The 23,100-nt window shown below is 42.2% G+C and overlaps 3 protein-coding genes across 3 annotated transcripts in view; 1 reads left to right on the top strand and 2 right to left on the bottom strand.

Annotated features, from left to right (window-relative positions):
- Nucleotides 1-873: 873 nt before the first annotated feature.
- Nucleotides 874-2,733, bottom strand: LOC109464735 (smad nuclear-interacting protein 1-like). The gene is made up of 2 exons (XM_019761807.1): nt 2,460-2,733; nt 874-1,895 (listed from the first exon to the last, which is right to left on the bottom strand). Exons 1-2 carry the CDS (start codon nt 2,568-2,570, stop codon nt 978-980), a joined length of 1,029 nt encoding a protein of 342 aa, XP_019617366.1. The 5' UTR covers nt 2,571-2,733; the 3' UTR covers nt 874-977.
- Nucleotides 2,734-3,301: 568 nt separating this feature from the next.
- On the top strand, nt 3,302-7,103 carry LOC109464625 (biogenesis of lysosome-related organelles complex 1 subunit 3-like). Its single transcript, XM_019761638.1, has 5 exons — nt 3,302-3,433; nt 4,087-4,221; nt 4,877-4,972; nt 5,526-5,647; nt 6,391-7,103. Exons 1-5 carry the CDS (start codon nt 3,313-3,315, stop codon nt 6,523-6,525), a joined length of 609 nt encoding a protein of 202 aa, XP_019617197.1. The 5' UTR covers nt 3,302-3,312; the 3' UTR covers nt 6,526-7,103.
- Nucleotides 7,104-7,374: 271 nt separating this feature from the next.
- Nucleotides 7,375-23,100, bottom strand: part of LOC109464604 (ATP-dependent DNA helicase Q1-like) — a 17,743-nt gene continuing 2,017 nt past the window's right edge. The window contains exons 4-13 of the mRNA XM_019761611.1: nt 17,622-17,766; nt 16,837-16,997; nt 16,035-16,201; nt 14,261-14,342; nt 13,527-13,675; nt 13,002-13,119; nt 12,138-12,276; nt 10,178-10,269; nt 8,641-8,907; nt 7,375-8,024 (exon numbers count right to left, since the gene is read on the bottom strand). Coding sequence (XP_019617170.1) covers nt 7,468-8,024; nt 8,641-8,907; nt 10,178-10,269; nt 12,138-12,276; nt 13,002-13,119; nt 13,527-13,675; nt 14,261-14,342; nt 16,035-16,201; nt 16,837-16,997; nt 17,622-17,766 — 1,877 coding nt within the window. The 3' untranslated portion in view covers nt 7,375-7,467. The remainder of the gene's footprint in view (nt 8,025-8,640; nt 8,908-10,177; nt 10,270-12,137; nt 12,277-13,001; nt 13,120-13,526; nt 13,676-14,260; nt 14,343-16,034; nt 16,202-16,836; nt 16,998-17,621; nt 17,767-23,100) is intronic.

Here is a 23,100-nt window from a genome sequence, read left to right as displayed (position 1 = left end):
AAAGTTAAACACAATTTCTTAAATTTTTTTCTGACTGAAGTTCTGAAAAAGTGTCAACAAAAAAGCAATAAAAGTTCCTATGCAACCACTATGTTACAAATTTTACAATGGTGGTATCTCTGAGTGAGTTTAACACAATATTCCAACCCAAGACCTACAAATGTATACTAGTAACATGCCACTGTTGTTCAACTGTGTGTGTTTGTATGTGTGTGTAGCATCATGAAAAGGTGCAATTTCTCATACTGCACATCTGACTTAGATGCTGAGTTCACATTAACTGTTGCTTTGAAATTAAAGAGATGAACATCATGGTATACTTGCAATCTCCATCAACACATTAAAAAAGATACATCATTAAACCAACCCTAGTAACTTCTGAATGATATTTACAATGTCCCCTGAAGCCCCTATCAGTATCACACATATATAGCGGAATATACCCCCACTGCCATGGTCATGGAAAGGTACTACATGTATAGTAGTAACCTGAATGTGTGACAGGGGTTTGACACACTCTACTCACAAAAAACAAGGCACCAAACTGTTGTATGACAACACTACAGGGGATAAACAAACACTAACAGATGCACAACTGACAAGTACATGCCCGTAGCCAGGGGGAATTCAGAAAAACGCCCCCCCACAAGGCTCAAAGGTCCACTTTTGTCTTTATCTACAGGTCCAAGATTTTTCTTTATAAGATGGACTGATTTGTATCACCAGCAAGGCTGGAATCCTGAAAAATCTGCTCACTTTGTCGTTGAATAAAAAGTTATCTCTGATTTTTCCTTTGAAATCCTCTCAAAAATGCCATTTCAGAAGGTTCAATTTTGAAAATCTTATAAGGAAGCATGCCCCCGGAGGAAGTTTGCCAATTCAGCACTCGCCTCGTGCCTATGGCACTCGCTGGTCCCTCGGACATAATTTGGGAAGAACCCCCCATTCAAAATCCTGGCTACGGGCATGAAGTATGTCTAGTCATCCAACCCTTCATCATCCTCCCCGGCCTGCACCCCTGAGGTGTCGGAGGTATCGTGCAGGAGAACATATTCCCGCGAGCTGTACCCGAACTTCACCACGTCTTTCTCCATCAGTTCCACGTACCGACTGGCCTCTATCCTCTGGTTGTTCACGTACGTGCCGTTTGCCGACTCCAGGTCGATGATGTACGGTTTCACGCGCCGCCCCGTCGTGCCGTCCGGTTTCTCGTAGTCCACCAGCCGATACTGGAGCGCGGCGTGCTGTTTCGAGCACGACGGGTGGTCTATTGGTATGTCTGCCACGAGTCTCTCGCGCCCGAGCAAGTACGCGCTCTGCCGGTGGATGTGGAGTGGTTTTAACGCCTCTTCACCCTTGAAGGGGTATAGCCGCCACCGTTTCCTCGGTTTGCGAGCCTCGGGCGGCTCACGATACTTTATCACGACTCCTCGGAACTTGTTGGTCTCTTCCGTCAGTGCTCCTGAGAGTTCAAAGTTGGGTTGGTCCTTGTTGGCTTCTTCTTCCTCCCCACCTTCTGTGCCCTCTTCTGTCTGGAAGGGATTCTCAGGTTTCCTCTGTTTATCCTCTCGTCTTCTCTCGTCATTCCTGTCCCTCTCTTCCTTCACTCTCACAAACTTTCTTTCCTCTCTCTCCCGTTCATCCCTTCTTCTGTGCTGCTGCCTCCCCCCTCTCTCCCCCTCCCTCACACCCCTGTCCACTCGTCTGTGGTCCCTCTCTCTGCTTCTGTCTCTCCTCCTTTCTCTCTCCCTGCTTCTCTCCCTCCCTCTATCCCGGCTGTCCTCCCCACGGTTCCTTGCTGGGCTCCGTGAGCGCTGCTCTGTCCTGTCTGTGTGTCTGCGGTCTAACCTCTCCTCCTCTCTCCTCCTCTGAGAGTCTTTGGACTTCTTCTCCACCTGAAGCACAAAATTACATTTGTTTGTAGACAATGTAACAGTGGGGGGTTCATAGGCGCTACCAACTGACTTGGTCGATGGGTCTAGACCTTTATGCCGAATGTTAGAGCATCGGCACGTTCGTTCGTGGGTTCGAACCCTGGCCCGAGACCAGGTTTTTTTTATCAGTTTCTACTCACTCTTCCTGTTTCTTACACTAGTTACAGCACCAACCGAAAATCCAGATATCAGTTTTTTTTCTCAACTATGTAGTAAACAGGATTCTATCTGATTATGAACTATACGTCTCTCTAAACATGCGTCTTTGTCAGGGCTCTAGCTTCTATACCTAACCCCTAAAAAAATCAGGTGAGATCTCTGGATATGTGTACGAGCCATGAAATAATTTTATCGTGTGTAAGCTCGTCAATAAATAATAAAGACTTCTTGGCATCATGCAAATCTAGGTCACAACAAAACTGTGAAGTACATCACTGCATTCAAACTACTCATACTATCATAGATACATACAAACATTTTCTTACTGTCGTCTGAACCTCTAAGACATTCAATCTAACGTCTTACCAAAGGAGATCGTCTCCTGGAGGAGTAGTGTTCCTTCTCCGCCATGTTTGTCTGAAAGTTCCTGTCTTTCTCGCGGTCTCTTGTGCGTTTTCCTTGCTCTTCCGCCGGCATTCGTCTCAGAATCCCGCCTTCCTTCAATCCCCAAAACCTTAAAAAAATCGTCTGGCACTGCCTCAAAGTCTCAAGGTTTCTTAGATCAGAGTAAAACTTACTAAAAGACGTTGTTGACGAATTTCGAGACGTCGCGACACACTTTTCTCCAAAGCACAATCGCGATGCATTTTGGGTAGTAACCTTTGACCAGAAGAGTTGACTTCCGGGTTTGAAAAACAAATTCAGGCAAAGCAAAGTACGTACAGTAAGTGTGTTTGTCGCGTTTTTATGGTCAAATTTTAATATAGAGAGTTGAATGAATTCTCTCCCATAACATAGATCAAGGAGCTTCACCCCAAAATATTTGAAGCTCCTTGCATAGACAAAATATATTAATATCTGCAAGGCAAAGTAGTGTATGTAACGTTATCTGTAGCTGTATCTGTATAGCCGGTATAACCGCCTTTCGGCGTAACACACCAGCTTGATTGATATGTGATGTCGCTGACAGTAAAGTGTCACTTAAGTTGCTTATTTCGTATCGTAAACAGACCCTGCTATTTATGGGTGGTACCAAAAAAATAAATAGATGCCTCACGTAGCTTGTTTTGGCAGTAAATTTCAATATCAGATACAGAAGATTACCTCATCCACTGATCCAAAATATTTTCTATTTTATCCTCCGGATCCTGATATCGTATTTTGTCAGTGCTTTAAATTAAACATTTTTCTGTGTCTCCAGCCCTGACTCAGAGAAGCCATGTCTAGCCAGCCGTCAGGGTTCCCAGTGGTGGTGGCAGGAGAGGCATCAGAGTCAGAGGAGTCAGACGGGGAGGTGGCAGCCATACTGGAGGGGGGTCCGGGCAGGGGGGGCATGTCAGGTGGGTGTGTAGTGCAGCCAACTGACTTGTCTGAAGGGTCCTTTTGTTACTAGGGGTGAGCAATTCAGAAACATGTAGACACAAAAGAGGACTCCTGGGAATCAAACCCAGGCTGCTACTATTACATTTTGACCATACCACCGTACTAGGTCATAAGGTCCAGGATCCGTTGGACTCAGTCACTTTATACTGTCACTCGAACCCGTACTGTTCAATAATTACAAGCGTTTTGTGTTTGAATTTTTGCAAAATTGCCTCTTTATCTATCTTTTAAAGGCCAAAAACGAATGTTAACTAGAAAGGTAACATATCTCAAAGCAAATGCACAATGTTTACTTTCACCAGGTCTAGCCCAACAACACTATTTATTGTTATTCAAAGTCAAATACATGTACATTCTTTTGTATGGTGAGCACTCTCCAACTCTGTTCTGCTACATAATGTAACACAGTACCACAGGGTGTCTGCTACAGCACCAGTTACCATGGTGACAGACATCTGCTCCAGGTCATTGACTTTATTTGTTTGGAGAGGAAGAAGAAACTGAGCAAAACAAATTACTGTTTCCTTTTGTGAAGGTAAACAGAAATACCCTACCATAGTCAGTTTGCTCATTAGATCTTAAATACAGACTTTTTCCCTCCTGATGTTAGATTCTAGCCAGAAGGCAGGAGTGGTTGTGAGTGGGGAGGCGTCAGAGACTGATGATGATGATGACGATGAGTCTGATACAGAACAGGGGACAAAGGTGCTGCCAACAGACAAGCAGCAGCAGCCGGCAACAGCAGGTAACATCTCTTATAGCCTCTGCCAGGCTTCAGAAGTGGCTGGAAAGAGTGGAAATTGGCCATATACTATTTTTAGACAGATCATGACATTCTAGGGGAGTTGTTCCTCTAAAGGAGTGCAGTTTACTGCTCTGCATGAACTGTACACCTTTAGCGGGCCACAAATGTAACTCAACTGGCCTGTTGTCTGTTTAGCCAATACATACTCTTGACAGTCGCCATTGAAGCCTGGTAGAGGCTAAAATTTTTGTATAAAAATCCTGCCTTTTTCCACGATCCCAGCATCAGAGACAATAGATGCTTTATTATTATTTGGTCTTGGGAAAGACTAATAATTTAGACAGCTTTCCTCACTTCCACCGGCAAGTATAAAATGGGTACCTAACTTTTGTTGGGGAGGTAAAAAGCGATGGAAGGAGAGGAATCATCGCTTTGCCTTCCAATACCATTCCCTAGACATGCTGTCACAACATGTACATACAGTCTCAAAGAGGCTATGGTGCTACCTTTCTTTTTTTTTTGTACTTCAGAGCTTGTACTTACCCAATCCAATTTATGCCATTTGTGTGTCATGACACAGAGTAAACTTAAACCTAGGGCAGAACACATACTTTAGTATCTACTGCTCAATATATGCAAACATTTCTTTTTACAGAGGCAACAGCAGAGGGTGGAGGACAGCCTCAAGTGGGAAAACCAGAAATAGAGAAAATTCCTCCAAAGTACAACACATTGCTGCACAAGAAACTAGGTAGGCAATGATTAATACAGTCACTATGTTGAGTGTTGTATGTATGTATGTACTTCATTCAGTTCCACTAGAAAAGATCTCTACTTTGGACAGTCTCTTAGTATGATTCACCAAACAATATGTATAAAGCCAAGGATTCAATAATTTAGGGGGTGAAATTCTACAATGTACTAACATTAGTATTCTGTCCTGTAACTGTATAGCCAGTATAAATGCCATTCAACGTAACACACCAGCTTCACTAGCACATAGCAGCTGGCTAGATTACACCAAAGGACCTGTTACACCTAACCTTTGCAAATCTAACTGTAAATGTTGTTTAAAGAAAGGTATCTAGACTAAGTGATGATTCCCCTGTTCTTAGTGGCAGCAAGGTCCATTCTACAATAGTTCTAGGGAAAACAAGTTTTTGAACACCAGTCCTCAATCCTTGGTTGATAACTCTTTTACTTGATGGCATGACGTTATACAAAAAAATCATGTCATACATTTGACTTGTACATATTTCTTCATGGTAACATGTCCTGACATTAAAAACATTTCTTGTTAACAGATGAGAGGAACAGAAGTCTGAAGAAGAATATCAGAGAATTTCTGTCAGTTTCCTATCACCATGGCAACAGGACCATACACACCTCCACAGAACATCTCATTAAGTCTAAAGCAGCACTACAGGTGAGGGATGAATTTTCGTGGGCCAAGTAGTCACAATTACTAAGAAAATACTGTACTATTAGGGGAAATATAAAGAGTTAAAATGTACAAATGAGAGCAGTTCAGCACCAAGGATAGGGTCTGTTATTTTAGTGGGCCAGGTATCAAACCACTGCATTGATAGATGGAAAAGCTTTAACAACTAGGAAGAAAAGGACTTTCCTCAACTGTTGGGGGCAAAATATGAACATATTTGAGTTGATTTAGAATCAGAAACTTTTTTTTTTGGAAATCAGAAAAAAATGAAGAGGCAAATCCGAGAACCAACAAATTAAATTGGTGTGGCCTAACTTAAAAAATTGAGATGACACAAGAAAATTTCAGGCTTAATCAGTACTTTCAGGCTGGCTAGCTTGAAATCAAAAAGTGTAAGAAACTAGAGAAGTACTAGTAACGTTTTCAAAGCAAATGCATAATGTTTACCTTCGGACATGGTCTGCTCTGTTAATTTTTACTCAAACACATTCACATACATGTACATGTACTACTAGTATATGGTGACAGGAGCAGAGCAGACCGTGAAATTGCAACATTATGTAACCCAACACCAGTCACCATGGTGACAAACGTCAACAAATCCTGTAATTGGTCAGGTCAGAGGTCACTGTTTGGAGAAGAAGAAGAAACAGAGCAAAAACAGTATGTTTTCCTTCTAAGGTTAACATAATAATGCTTTACATGCTCTCTGCCCCCCTCCTCCTCAGGATGTGACCCATAACCTGAGTGTGATCCAGAGAGACCTGGTGAGTCTGCAGGAGAAGGTGGACATCATCTCTACATGTAACCTGCTGCCTCAACTGACTGTCCCTTCACGCCACACAGCTGCACCGTCCAGTTAGCACTAGTACTGATTTTGCCTGGTTAACCGAGTCCCGAGTCTTTATCCTCTCAGCAAATAGCAGATAAAGACTTGGGAGCTAAAATAGGCCTGGTAACCAGGCTAGTAATGAAATAAAAGTAAACTTTAACTGCCACTACAATGAAACTTTTCCCAAATTTTTGGCTGACTCAGTCAACCTTGTTCACGGATCCAGAATGGACCCGTCTACTCTTGGAACGTGCTGTCAGAGACACGTGACCATAATAGTATTGGGTCATATGTGCAAGATAACTTGTGTCGCCCCCGTCTCTGTTCAGGGTAGGTCTGTGAGCTCTTACATGTATGTAGACAAGATTCAGCTGAAGACAATGATTTTGTAAAAATAATAACATACACAATAAGGCTTAGTAGTCACCACTTGGACTGGGTTGCATTTAATCTTACGTACCACCAGCATGAATTATTTCCAGAGGCATGACGACTCTTGTTCCATAAACAAATCAGATTTGAATGAACTGTTGAAATACAGACTATTGTACATTTTTTGCACAATATTTTACCTTCTGGATAATAAAAATGGTCCCAATCAAATAGTTTCTAATATCTGAATGTACCATATTATAATTGTAAATAAACAATTGCTACATGAAGCAATAAATAAAACATCTATGTTTCCAGAGTGTTAATTGTTTAACCATGTCTGTAGTCTATGGCCAACACTAACCCAAACATCTGTTAGAAACAGACTTGGTGGTATAAATAATCTAGTAAATTTGTGCTGACTTTGTAACTAGTTGTGCCCTGAAAGAGGTTGGTTCTCATTCTCTCCTTTTTCAACCACTAGTAACTTTCTTGAAAATGAGCCTAATTTAAAGTACTGCCTCAATCAATAACAAGATTCTGACTTTTATCTGTTCTTTCAACAAATTTCTGCAACTCTATTTGTTCCTTTGCTGTTAACCTATGAAAAGTCTGTCTTATCATGAGCATGGCTTTTCCAGGAGTCACCACTCTTGATATGTTTCTTCCTATGCAGCTGATCTGAGACCCCACTCTTCCTCTTCAACTTACGATGTTGCTTTCCATCTCCTTTCCTGACTGCGTTTGTGCCAGTTATTTTCTGTAACTTGCCCTGAGAGGTAGACTGTGTGTTGGAGTAGCCAGTGTGGTCTCCGCTTCCTATCTCTCTGAGATCAACATTGTCTTTGCCCGTTATCTCTTTGATAGCAAAATCATCATCATCATCATCCAAAATCACGATACAATCTGTATCTTGTGTATTCTGAGGCCCTGTGAAGCTGTCCCTTCTTGCAATGCTGACAATGTTTGGTTTCACTTCTGTACTGGATACTTTCTGGTTCCCAGTTGTGGCTTCTACCATACTTGAAGCTGCATCTCTGGTTGTTCCCAATGTCACAGTACTACTTGCTGCAGCGGATGTCCTACTCTTTTTCCTCTTGTTTGGAATACAGAGTGCCACCTGAACACCCCCACTCATCAGCATGTGGCTCTTGGGTCCTAAAGAAATAAAACAATACATTAAAAATAATTACCATGGTGACAGACGTCTGGTTCAGGTCACTGACCTTATTTGTTTGGAGAAGAAGAGGAAACATAGCAAAAACAATGTTTTCCTTCGGCAAACATAACAAAAAAATCCTTTTGTTTTTAAAGTTGACCAGGAACTAAGATGGGAATAGCTATGGGTGGTGAAAGTGTGATGACGATGTGTGACTCAAATAATTCACAGTTCATCTTGGTGACATGAATTGGACTCATAATGTATCATAAGCTCTTTCCAACAGAAAAAAGTGTAATAACTATCATAGTTTATTAGCAGTTACGTGCAATCAAAAATTGTGTCACTTATTGTTTCATTCAGCCAGTCTTTCCCTCTCAACATCTGCTTGGTTTTAATTCATAATAGTGGCTATGTAATGTATCTGACACCCAACCACCCAATACATACAATGTATGGACTTTTCCACACCTTGTATATATACCCGGTAATTTCAGAAAAATCCTGTTGATTCTAGAAATAATGACTAATACATGTTGTATATAATTATGAACCTATAACTAGTTGCAGGAAGCAGACTCATACATGTATCAGTTAATCTTTTCTAAAAAGTACCTGGAATGAGATAACTGATGGTGCTGTAAGGTGTGAAGTGGTAGTCTTCTCTCAGGTAACCCTCCAGGAGCATGTGTGTGATGACTCTCTCCCCTATCTCACGACTCAGCCACGGGGGGTGGTTTTTCCTCCGCTTGTCCCCTCTACCCAACCAGCTGTCGGCTACCTTCAGCCCGGTCAGACGCTCTTCTTTCGCCTTTGCTGATTGGATGACTGTGATGACCTCTTGGCAGAGATTGGTGATGTCTACTTCTTCTGTTATGGTGACTGCAAAAAATAGGCTTGGTAAATCATTCAATTCATTAACATTTGAAAAAAGCTTAAGAACAGAGATAACAAGAATTCCGAGACTTCATACTTCCATGAAATTTGGGCTTGATATGTAAATGTAAATTTCCTCCTTAATTATGCAAATTACCTCTGCATTAACATGATATATGCATCGTGATGTATGTTAACTTTTGATTAACTTACAGATGTCAAAAGTATGACATTCCCATTATTCACCATTAAGAAATCATATAATTTTTGCATAAATTATGCAAATTAGGTCATCATTTGCATAATTAGTATCTGTTGATGTTCTGCCTGCCATAGGTTACATACATTACATCTATGAAAGTAGTATAATGTAAAACACTGTAATCATAGAATTTCCTCATTAATTATGCAAATAAAGTCCTCATTTGCATAATTTACATTTAATCATGTACATCTCTCTCTCAGCTACCTACACACCAAAAATTATGAAAATACGTTGTTCCTATCTGGACTTATTGGCCTTTAAACATTTCGCCAGAAAGTGCCCTGCAGTTCCAGAACAAGCTGCTAGGGGGACCAAACTCACACCACTTATTCCTGACAGGAAAAGCTATCTGTCACCAAAACATCAAGACCATAGCATGTTCAGGACAAAAGATACAAAAACCGAAAGTTCTGCTGCAGTACCAAGGTCATCCACCAGGAGGCCCATATTTGACCTTGACGTTTGTCTTCCTAAGACTTACCAACATACCAAATATCATCATAATCCATAAAGGCGCTCTGAAGTTATGCTGACCACAAAGTTGCGGAAACACACACAGACAGACAGACACACACACAGACAGACAGACAGACAGACATATAGACAGACACACCAAAAACAATACCTCCATTTTTCATGGAGTTAACAAATCTAAACTGCGAGGTGCTCTATGTTAAATTTTGAGAGCCGGCTACATCGTATTATGCTGAATTCAGGAAGTCTCCCTAATACGTTTTTAAGATAAATTCCGGGTAGCTACAACACATTACATAAAATCAAAATGGCGAATTACGTTCTACGCAAAATGCACCAATTAAGCTCTTCGTTGAATAAGAGCGGTCCGTCTATGCTCTACATAGAATTATAATGGCCAATTACGCTCTGCAAAAAAGGGCATGCGGGCCCCCATAAAAGTAACTGGGTTGGTAACAATGTCTTGGACAAAAGTGTTCATGTTACAACTGGTATGTAAGATAGCTGTAATAACTTAGTTGCTTGTTTGTTGCATACCTAAAGTAGGGTCACAGACATCACACATGCCACCACATTTTGTGGAGTCCCAGCCTTCATCAAAGTGGTCAGCAATGATGGCCCGCCGACACCTAGAGCCAGATAACATGACATATAATCCTGTAAAATCTATAACATATACTCTGGACACATAAGTTCCAGTTACCGAAGTCATGCTTTAAAAGAAGTACATTTTACTTTTTTTTTGTCAGGGCCACAAGGCTGCAAGCATTGTGCTGAAAGTCAATGGTTGGGTGTCAGATACATCCTTTTGAATGAAACCAAGCAGATACCAGGAGGGAAAAACTGGCCAGATGAAACAAGAAGTGACAGTTACCACACGCAACCACTGATGAACCACACAACTACAAAATACAGAATCTTCTCTGTTAGAAAAAGCATCTGTATTTTGCCTCTGTATTTTGCCTTCGTTGATCTGGAGAAGGCTTTCGACCGTGTTCCCAGAGAGGTGCTGTGGTGGGCACTGAGAAGCCTTGGCGTGGAGGAGTGGGCGGTGAAGGTGATCCAGGCCATGTATTCTAACGCCAGGAGCCGTGTGCGGGTTAACGGACAGTACAGCGAGGAGTTTGGAGTTGGAGTGGGCGTCCATCAGGGATCTGTCCTTAGCCCCCTGCTTTTCATCCTTGTTCTGGAAGCCCTGTCTCGTGAATTCCGCACTGGTCTGCCCTGGGAGCTCCTCTACGCTGATGATCTAGTAGTCATCGCAGACTCCCTGGAGGAATGCATTGCTAGGTTGAAGGCCTGGAAGCTGAACATGGAAAGCAAGGGTCTCCGGGTCAACATGAAGAAGACTAAGATCATGATTTCAGGTCAAGGTCTGAACATACTGAGAGACACTGGCTCCTTCCCGTGCGCTGTGTGCCGTTCAGGTGTTGGTGTGAACTCCATCCTCTGTACTGAATGTGATTTCTGGGTTCACAAGAAGTGTTGCGGCATTAGAGGTAGTCTGTCTGCTGTGCGGAACTACGTATGCCCTAGGTGTCGTGGTGAGGCAAGACCACTGGATGCTCGCCCTGTAACACAAGTCACGGTGGATGAGGTGGTGCTGGATGTGGAACCCAGCTTCTGTTACCTTGGGGACATGCTCGGTGCGGGTGGTGGTTGTGAGCTTGCTGCCACCACCAGATGCTGCGTGGCCTGGGGAAAGTTTAAGAAGCTGCTGCCGATCCTAACTTCTAGACACCTATCCCTCAAAACCCGTGGCAAGGTGTTCAGCACATGTGTACGATCGGCCTTGCTCCACGGGAGTGAGACATGGGCACCTACTGCATCGGCACTTCAGCGTCTGCGCCGAAACGACAGGTCCATGATTAGGTGGATCTGTGGTGTCAAGGCCCAGGACAAGACCCCCTCAGCTAACCTGCTTGCCAAGTTAGGTGTGGAAGACATCTCCTCAGTACTGCGATCACGCCGCCTCCGATGGTACGGGCACGTTAAAAGAGCAAGTGGCTGCATCAATACCATCGCAGACTTGCAGTTGCCAGGCAACAGAGGCCGTGGCAGGCCGAGAAAAACTTGGTTAGAGTGCATCCGGAAGGATATAAAGGAGTGTGGTCTGTCCAGCACAGACCCACAGGACAGAGCCAGCTGGAGGCGAGGTGTGCAGAACAGCCGACTGCTGCCCACCCCTGGGACAGGGAAACCGGCAGCAGAAAAATCTAAGCCAGGATAGTGAGTGAGTGAGTCTCTGTTAGAAAAAGCATATACATGTAATACATTATTATCTAAGTTCAGTCTCATTATTTTTAGCACTAGTCTACATGTAGTTCAAGTCACCAAGGTGACCAATTATTTGAGTCACACATCATCATCATCACACTCACACCACCCAACCAGCTAAATTCCATCTTTGCCCCTGGCCAGCTTTTTTTAATAAAAACATTAATTGTTTCAAGACCTTTCAACACCGGTAATACTAGTACATGTATGTGATAAATACCTGTTGATGTCATGACAGTATTTCACCATTCCATACAGCTTCTGCTGTCCTGTTTGTTCTGTCATGACCATGGTGCTCTGTCTGAAGATGTCCTGGAAACCGTAGTACAGGATACAGTAGGCTGGCTGGTCATCCCTGCCTGCAGTTGCAAAAAAAAAAAATTCAGGTTCTGAATCAACTCCAAAATGCTCATATTTTGCCCCAAAGCAACGCTTGAAGAAATTAACACTCCTGTCTTCCTACTTGTTACAGTTTTTCCATCTATCAATGCATTGGTTTGACAAAAATTTTAAAATTCATTGTTTGAATTGTAAACCGGCATGATATGTTGGACTTCATATCTCCTATAATTGTAGATTTTGTGGCTATCACAGGATGCTTAGGCCTGTTTTTTTTCCCTGTCGCTTCAGATTTTTTTTTGGAAAAAAACAAACAAAAAAACAAAACAAACAAATCAAATTGGAATGGCCTTAACAGTTAAAAATCTGTTGATGATGTAAATGTTGACTAAAGAAACTTTAAGGTAACATTTTCAAACAAAGGAAAATGCATAATGTTTACCTTCAAGTGGTCTAGCCCAACAAATACTGCTCTGTTTATTCTTACTCAAACACACCCATGATGTACATGTACATGTATGTACAATGTAGTAACCAGCCCCTCCAACTCTGTCTTGCTACATAATAATGTAATTCAACACAACAAATGATGTCTGCTACAGCATCAGTTACCATGGTGACAGAGCTCTGGTCCAGGTTATTGACCTTACATGTTTCGTGTTTACGTGAAGAAGAAACAGAGCCAAAACAACTTTTTTTCCATTCTTTCCTGATTTCTCATTCTAAATGTACAAATGTACCTTACCTGCCCTCCCACTCTCCTGGTAGAAGTTCTCCATGGACTTGCTGATGGAGTGGTGGATGACAAAACGTACATCAGGTTTGTCTATCCCCATGCCAAATGCTATTGTGGCAACAACAACCTACATGGAGACAAATCATAATTACCAAAGGCATACAGGTTCATTTTGCATGTGCTACTTTCTGTGAAATACTGCATACAAGCATTTATATTTCTATATTTATGTACTATAGAGGACAACTCAAGATGATAAATTCAATGTCACTGTATCTTTACCTTCCTGAGAACCAGAGCACAGAGAAAAAGAAAATGATGTCTTATCATAAAGCACTACAAAGACTTCTGACTATAATAAACCAATGATATATAGTACAAAACTTAAAGCGCCACCTACACTGGCTACATATGGCAGTGAGAAGCAGTACTCCAGTCAGATGCTCTGTGAAAGATGTCTGATCATGATAGACCAAAACATAAGCAAAGTGCAAGTCTTTACTGGTTGTATAAAAGAACATCTCATGTCCAGACCTGAATTGTGTTGGCCAGCCATTTCCTGTGGATCAGACTGCGGTACTTGGCGTCCAGGTCAGCGTGGTAGTACCCCGCCTGGACACCTCTCTTCAACAGGTCCCCCGCTACCTGCTCTGCCTCTCGTCTGGAGAACACGTAGATGATTCCTGGGGAAGGATTAGGGCTCGAAATTAACAGTGTCCCGATTGCCACTGACCACTAAAATTTAGGCCAAGACAACTAAAAAGACACTTTGGGACATTTTCGGGAACATCAGAAAGTCAGCCCTTTTTTTGTTTATCCTTAACACGTCCCCGCTTTATAATTTGGGTTCCGGGAAACCCCCCAAATTTTCTGTCTACTCTGCAATTATTGCATGCCTTGGTGTCAGAATGTAAGCAAAATAAAGTTGACTTCAACTAAGCCATAAAATACTTTCAAAAAAACAGGTTGCTATTGGGACAGTTCATCCTCACTTTGGGACAATTGAAATTTATTTTTGGGACAGTGCTGGGTCAATAGGAAGAAAAGTTAATTTCGAGGTCTGATGATCATGTAGAACAGCTGCGAAAATGTTTGTACAGAAAAATGCAAAAGAAAAAGTCTGCAAAGTTTTGTGGGTAGGATTGTTGACTCTGAAGTTTTGTGGTTCAAATCCCTGGCAGGCCCCAATGTTTTGTCCCTGGAAAAGGCACTGCACACAACTTGAGTCAGGTGACAGAGTATCTAGCTTCAGTTAGAGATGTCCTCACCTGACTGTCCTTTGAAGCGGTCGTTGATTACTTGAACTAATTTCTCCATTACATTTTCATGGGAAGATGGTTTCCTAAGCACCTGGAAAACAAACCAAACAAGAGTTCCACGATCTCATACCTTCACCAAATAATGTTAACCCTTGCGGGTGATGATTTATACAATTTTAATCATTGATTTTGTAAATAAGAGCCTCATTTGCATGGATTATATCAGTTGATCATATTTTTCACCCAATGACAGCCTTCTCTTAACAAAAAGGCTATTATAGCACTTCCACATAAATTATGCAAATTAGGTCATGATTTGAATAAATTATGTTTATTGATGTTCACCTTCACTTAACTTCTAAATGTGGCAAGTATAGATTCGGGGTGCAGCAGTTACAACTATGGAATTATGAGGATTTTCCATTAATTATGCAAATTAGGTCCTCATTTACATAATCTATATCCTCAGATGTTTTTCTCGTTCTCAAGTAGATGCCACAAGTGTTTCATAGTTCTATTATCGAACAAAGCAGATTTATAGAATTTCCTCATTAATTAGCTCCTGATTTGCATAATTGCCATCTAATTATGTCAAGCATCACTTCAACTACCTACATACCAAAAATCACGACAATACGTCAACCGGTTCTTGAGTTATCGTCCTTCAAATTTTTTTCAACAAATGCTCCTGCAGTTCCAGAACAAGGCGCTAGGGGACCCAAACTCATGTCACTTCTTTCCTATCTCAAGAGCTATCTACCAAAAAAAATTCGTGACCCTAGCATGTCCAGAACATGAAATATCAAAACCGGAAGTTCAGCTGCAGTACCTAGGAAAGCCGCCAGGGGGCCCAAAATCTAATCATTTCTAGGTCTCATGAAGACCTACCCACCTACCAAGTTTCATTCCAATCCATCCACTGCTTCTCGAGTTATCTTGCTAAACCACACACACACACACACACACACACACATACACCACCCACCACACACAGACAAACGCTACTAGAAAACATAACCTTCTTGGACGAAAGGTAAAAAAGTGACAAAGGATATATACAATGTACATGAATATAGCTACCGCTCCAAATCTAGATCTGTCCTGCCACTTGCTACATGTACATAATGTAACCCAACTGCCACTTGCTACATAATGTAACCCAACTGCCACTTGCTACATAATGTAACCCAACTACCACTTGCTACATAATGTAACCCAACTGCCACTTGCTACATAATGTAACCCGACTGCCACTTGCTACATAATGTAACCCGACTGCCACTTGCTACAAAATGTAACCCAACTGTGACTTGCTACATAATGTAACCCAACTGCCACTTGCTACAAAATGTAACCCAACTGCCACGTGCTACATAATGTAATCCAACTGCCACTTGCTACATAATGTTATCCAACTGCCACTTGCTACATAATGTAACCCAACTGCCACTTGCTACATGTACATAATGTAACCCAACTGTGACTTGCTACATAATGTAACCCAACTGTGACTTGCTACATAATGTAACCCAACTGCCACTTGCTACATACTGGTAACCCTACTGCCACTTGCTACATAATGTAACCCAACTGCCACTTGCTACATACTAGTAACCCTACTGCCACTTGCTACATAATGTAACCCAACTGCCACTTGCTACATACTAGTAACCCTACTGCCACTTGCTACATACTACGTAGTAAATTAAATGTAACCCAACTACCACTTGTTACATAATGTACCCCAACACAACAGCATGTCTGCTACAGCACTAAAACTCACCTCATAGTAAAGGTTGCGCCTGTTAAATGAAGCCCTGAACAGCAGACAGCTGGGCATGCTGAGTATAGCCTTCACATCTTCGATGACGTATGAAGTAGCAGTGGCAGTCAGGCCCAAGATGGGAACATTGGGGTACTGACGCTTCAGGACACCCAGAGTCTTGTAGTCTAATGTCAAATCACACACAGCAAAATTATCATAATTTACCGTAAAGCACACAGAAAAGTTCTAACATTAGTAACAAAGCAGGCAATAAAAATCATTGCTAAGGTGATGACTGAATGATATATTATTGCATGTGGTGGAGCTAGCAATCTCCATTACAATTATAAGAAAAAAAGATTTCCCTATTTTATAAACACATGCACGTAGTGAAATTACAGGATGGGTGGAGGAGGTGTGGAGCAATATACCAAATATACATATAGGAGGAATCAGCCATTCTTCCCCAGCAATATAAATTTTGTAATGACATACTTACTTACTTTACTTTGGTAGAGTTCCTGCTAGAACCAAACTTAAAACCATCCTCCACTCCACTTCACTCTATCCTCCATCAGAGACTGGATTTTACGTCTGATCTGAAGTTGTTACTCCTAGGACTTCTTTGACCTTTTTTGGGTTAAAGGACTGATAATTTCTTCTCTCTGTGTGATCTGTTTGAATAAACCCATGCCTAAATGTTATTGGGGAGGGAATGTCAGATTCCTGATCAAGTGGTCCTTGACCATAGACAGCTGTGCTCTCTGGATAACTGTCCATGGTGTGTGTGTGTGGAAAGAAGCTGCCATATCGATCTCACCTGGTCTGAAGTCGTGTCCCCATTGGCTGCAGCAGTGGATCTCATCAATGACCAGTCGTGCAAACCTGCCCACAGCGTGCATCTTCTCTACCTTTGCCATGAACCGCTTACTCTTAGCCACCTTCTCAGGAGTCACATACAGCAGCTTCAAGTCTGACTTCCTGTAGAATCAAGACATATCCATGTTGCACAAGTTACATAGCACTTCTTCAGAACATCTCGTTTAAGGCAGTGTTTGCATGTTTAAGGGTGATCTATAGGTTTCAAACGTTGTTTCTGCAACAGGCAAAATTCTGATGCAATGTTGACCAAACATTCAACAAAATCTGTGAAAAGTTTTGCACAGTTGCAGTACATTCTGCCGACATGCTCACACGCGTACGTATACTGCTTGTACATTGTGAAGCTGGTGTTTTATGCTGAAGGGCAGTTATAACTGCTATATACCTGTATCTGTATCTGTATATATACAGATACAGATACAGGTAGCTGGTGTGTTATGCCAAGCAGTTATACCAACCATACAGATACAGATTGTCCCAGACTAAAACTGAAGACACAGTACTCTCGCCTCACAAATAAACATAAACATGCGTTTATTTTTTTGCCTCAAAATCCACATTCTAATTTTAGATGGTGCATTTTTTTACAGAATCAGGCACAGTTCCAGGCAAAGTTCCGGTCCTGAACGTAAGATGAAAAATGACTTAAGTAAGGTTTGTGAGGTAACAGTAAGAGTAAATAAAGACGCAAGTACAATTTTACTAGTAGTTGAGAGTACTGACTTGTCGACCAGACTGTTGAGGACCTGTGTGACCTCAGCTCGGCTGGTGTTAGCTGTGAGGATGGCTGCCGGGATCCCCAGGTTCTGTAACGCTATCAGCTGGTCCTCCATCAGGGACACCAGAGGGGAGATCACCAGGGTCACACCTGGAAACACAGGTAAGGCCACACCAAGTCATTTTCATGGATGGCATCCGCTGGAGACCCTAAATTAGTCCGGTTGCCAAACCCCTGATTTTTGGAGAACCTTGCAATGCGGTCCATACAAAGTTTTTTTGTTGTTTCTATATCTCTGAGGTGTGCTCTTTCAGAATCTGAATGATGCCACTCTGTCATCCTTGGGCAATTCGCACAATATGCAAATTAAGGTGGCCATTACTGAAAATCCAGTTTTCGTCAATATCTCAGTAACTACTCATGGTATCAAAATAATTTTGGTGTCTATCCCCATCTTTTGAGGGATAACGAATTAAATCTAGCCATTTCAGTAAAGTTAGAATCACTATTTTTTGCTAAATATGCAAATTTGGGCCGCGCAATATGCAAATAAGGGCGGCCATTACTGAAAATCTGTTTTTCGTCAATATCTCAGTAACTACTCATGGTATCAGAATAATTTTGGTGTCTATCCCCATGTTTTGAGGGATAACGAATTAAATTAAGCCATTTCAGTAAAGATAGAACCATTATTTTTTGCTACATATGCAAATTTGGGCCTTGTCTGTTATCGACGCACCTGGCTGCCAGCAAGGAGGGGTCCTAATTCCGACCCATGTTCCATGCAAACGCACATGCCTTGGTATAGTTTATCTGACCCAAAACCTGTTCAATATTGAAAGACAATTCTAAGTTTACTTAAGTCTAGATGGCAGACGTCTTCTAGCATGAAACGCCGCTTGCGTATGATTGTAGACACTGGCTGTTGGTTAGCTCTGGCTCATATATCTGTGTTGGGTATGAAGTCCTGTCGTCTGATGCTTAAGATCTTCCTCACGCATTCACTATCAGAAGCATGCAGTGATTCCAGTCTCTTTTCTTGGCTGATTTCCACATAGTAGGTTTCAAAGCCAAGCTGGTTGAAGGCTGCTGAGGCCATTCCAAGTCTACAGTCTAGCTCATTGTCCATCTGTCCTTTGTTGTTGATGGAGCTCCCTAGGTAGGTGAAGTTCTCCGCCACTTTCAATTTGTTCTCGTCAATGGTCACACTTCTAAGAGGAGCGTGTGTCCCTATCAGCATGTTAATTGCTTTTGGCCCTGATGCTGAGCCCAATGCTGTCTGCAGACGGACTATGTTGGTCACTGGGGGTTGGAGATCTCTGGTGTTTTCCGCTATGTCGCAATGTCGTCTGCAAAGTCAAGGTCGGCAAACTTTTTCTCTGGAACCCCCTTTACCCCCCTTTTCTCCTGTTGCTTCCCAAGTACCCAGTCGATAGCCACGGGAAAGAGGATCTGTGACAGGACACAACCTTGGAGGATCCGTCTTCAAACCACCCGCTGTATCTAGATTCCTTCAACCGTCCGTACACAACACTTCGAGTTTCAGTATATCTGTTTAACTGTATACATAAGTTTACTTGGCAGCCCATAACTGTACATGATAAAGAGGGACTTTAGATGCTATCAAACGCCTTGCAGAAATCAATGAATCCGATAGCTAAAGGGGTTTGCAGTTCAGCACATTTCCTCCACCGCAGGGTGAAGATCTGCTCAGCACAGGATCTCTTTGAGCGAAAGCTAGCTTGTTTCTCGCAGCTCCCAGAGGACCTTGCCTACTGCATCTCTCATGCGGTTCAGGAGGCATTTGGCATACACCTTCACTGGTATAAAAAAGAATTGTCACTCCCCTTAAGTTATCACATTCATTCAGGTTTCCCTTCTTTGGAATGCACACTTTAAGCCTATGTCACAATTCAAGAAAGGGGCCCGCTCGGCGCGTTTTCAGCCTGTGTTTTGGCACTACCGAATTCGGAACGGGACCTGGAAGGCAATAGGCGGGGTTCCCGACGGCTGCCGGCCTATTTTTTGGCCCCGCGACGTCGCCAAATTGATTTGACTCAAACTTAAAATCACTTCAGGCCCCGGCGGGCAAGGTACGCCGAAGCGACCCCGTAACCTCACCGGACCAAACCGTAACCTAGCCGCCGGGTCACGCACAGACACCTGTCCAAGATTATGAAGTCACGTGTGTTGTTCTGTGCTAGAATTGTTCAGAAGAAGGTAGTTATAGACAATATAGAGGGTACTGTGCTGTTCTCGACATAGCTACATCATCAGTCAGTCATAGTGACCATACACTGGTCTGCGCATCAACCAGCAGGGCCGAACCCACCATACCAGCCACAGGCGTACCAGCCTGGGACCTGCCAGGATCGCCCCTTGACCCCGCCAGGGACCCTGTAGCTGCCCGGCCGGAATGCAAGAGCTAGTCGGCACCCTATCGCATCACGCACAGGTCTGACAGAAGACTGACTGGGCACCGGACGGGTCCCTAACAGAAACCGGTCGTCAAGGGGACAAAAATTTTGTGAATTTTACATAGAAGCCGCCTCAGCGCCCCGACAGGGAGCCGTAAAGGAAAATTCAATTGTGACCCTGACAGCCGGCGTACGCTCGGCTTCATGACGCCGGCCGGCGTCTACACCGAGAACATGCCGAGCAGGTCCCGTTTCAAATGTGACTCCAGCTTAACTTCTGATCCGTTCTTCCAGTCCTCCAGCACTTCCCTGTGATCGCCGTTGAATGCCTGCTTTATTCCAAGGAAGGCGTACTAGGGAAGATGGTTATGGTTCTATTAAAGCGTTTGCGATGTACGGCGATCAGAAAAGCATCCATCTCACAACACAGTCACCCTCGGCTTTAAGCATCTCTGAAGTGATGCCATTCATGCCTGGTGACTGACTTCAGCTTCGGAGATGTCCTCGATCTCAACAGGTAATGGGTGTAGGTGTTCATCAAAGACTAATGCTACTGAGGTAGGGCTTGAGCGGTTTAAGACTTTTTGAAAAGTATTCTGCCCACCTGGCAAGCTTGTCCTCCCCTAAGACAGTGGTAGGGTCCCATCCTTTGCCTTAATTAGGACTGTGCACTTTTGAGCGGCCGCCGGTCATCTTTTTGGAGATCTGTTAAGCTTTGGTCCCAATTGTAAAAAAAAAGTCACTGGCGGGTAGTTCCCGGGCTGTTTTTGACACTTTCAGGCGTGGGACACCCCGCGGCTACCGGGCTATTTTGGCCTGTCCGGGAATCAAGAAGAATTCAACTCTGACTTAAATTCTACACGGGCCACGCTGACATAAAATTCAGGACGTCAAGTTAGCGCTTTATTCTGCCTGTACACAGACGCTGGTAAGGCACAGGTGTGGGCTTATGAAGGGTCTAATATTTTTTTAAACAGATTGTATCATTTATTAACATTCCTATCAGTGTTCAGAGGTACAGGCGCCCATGCTATATACTGGTTAGTTTTTGCATAATTTGCATTAAATGTTGGTGTGATTAATACTGGGATGGTTTATTCTGATTATCTAGCCTTCAAAACATGTGTATAGTACAAATGTATGTGTATTGTATCAAAATTATTGTTGATACCATGAGATTTATTGAGATATTGACGAAAAACAGACTTTCAGTAATGGCGGCCTAAATTTGCAAATTAAGCACAAAAAATATCTATTTGATCTCCACTGAAATGGCCTTATGCTCAATAGTTATTGCAAAAAAAACATGGGGAAAGACACCAAAGATATTATAATACCATATGTAGTTACTGAGATATTGACGGAAAACAGATTTTCAGTAATGGCCACCTTGATTTGCCTATTGTGCGGCTTTAATTTGCATATTTCAGCACAAAAAAACTGGTTTGATCTTTACTGAAATGGCTTAATTCCATTCGTTTTCCCTCAAAACATGGGGATAGACACCAAAATTATTCTGATACCATGAGTAGTTACTGAGATATTGACGAAAAACTGATTTTCAGTAATGGCCGCCCTAATTTGCATATTGCGCGGCCCAAATTTGCATATTTAGCAAAAAATAGTGGTTCTAACTTTACTGAAATGGCTAGATTTAATTCATTATCCCTCAAAAGATGGGGATAGACACCAAAATTATTTTGATACCATGAGTAGTTACTGAGATATTGACGAAAAACTGATTTTCAGTAATGGCCACCTTAATTTGCATATTGTGCGAATTGCCCAAGGATGACAGAGTGGCATCATTCAGATTCTGGAAGAGCACACCTCAAAGATATAGAAACAACAAAAAAACTTTGTATGGACCGCATTGCACGCTTATCGGTCTCTGCCACCAGACTAAATCTAATGCAAGAAGCTAGGGCCAAAAAACAAGATGTGTAGATTTGAAAGATACTAAGGGATGACAAATCTTGGGACACAAATTGAATGAAAGGGATAAAGATTATAAACTTGATATGATAAACCAGATAGATAGAGAGAGAGAGAGAGAGTACAGAGTAACAACCAACAAGTCTTTTACTCGTTATAAAAACAGCAAAAAACTAGAAAGGCTGACATTTGCTTGGGAACAAATACAGCATATTTTAGTCCATCTCCCTCCCACGCAAAAGTGGACTATTCCAAACTTACCCCAGTGTAAAACTGGCAAAGATTCTCAAATAAATGAATTACAAATGTATATAGTAGCCATGTAATTGAGAACAAAGATGCAAGAACAAGCACATTGAATCTCGAAAGCTTTACTAATCTTTACAGGTATGCAAATACTAACAATGATGAGATTTGATACATTTTGAAGGTCTTAGGCACATAAAATTGAATGTGTGGGTCATTACGCACGACTTACGTGCAATGTGACCTCAGGTAACCCGCAATGGAACACGTGTTCCAATATTGGCCAATGGCAGATGGAACAGGCCATTCTTTAGATAGAACATGGAACGGGTATAGCACTTTTGGCCCTTTTTTTTGCTGAAAATAGCCATTAAAGTCCCCCAAATGAGTCATTTGGAAGTGGTGTATGCCAAATATGTGACTGCTATTCTGTAGACACATGTTCAAGGTACCCTTATACCGAATTTCACATCATTTGGTTGTAAAACTAGGGCTCAGGATCCAAAAATCCATTTTTGGCGAAAAATGCCCCAAAAAACCTTCTTTAAAATTTTTCAAAGGCATGTATTAAAAAAATGAAAAAACTGCCTGGGGGTATTGGCCCACTCTACCTACATGCCAAATTTCAAGTCATTTGGCTGAATGATGGCGGAGTTGAATCCCTTTGACTGTTTGGCAGGAGAAGGAGGAGAAACATGAGAGAACACAATATATTTCATCCATACCATGGTATGGACTGAAATATAAATAGAAGTGAAATATAATGTACATAAAACTTTGTAGCCTGGGTGTCGTCCTAGTTTGTTTACCAAGGCTGCCATTATGCATCTTCAAAGGACTCTACCTTTAATACTTAATTCTATTGCTTATAATATATATATATATA

Source organism: Branchiostoma belcheri, unplaced genomic scaffold, assembly GCF_001625305.1.
Source record: "Branchiostoma belcheri isolate BF01 breed outbred unplaced genomic scaffold, Haploidv18h27 scaffold14, whole genome shotgun sequence".
NCBI classification, from domain to species: domain Eukaryota; kingdom Metazoa; phylum Chordata; class Leptocardii; order Amphioxiformes; family Branchiostomatidae; genus Branchiostoma; species Branchiostoma belcheri.
This window is presented reverse-complemented; position numbering and strand designations above follow the sequence as displayed.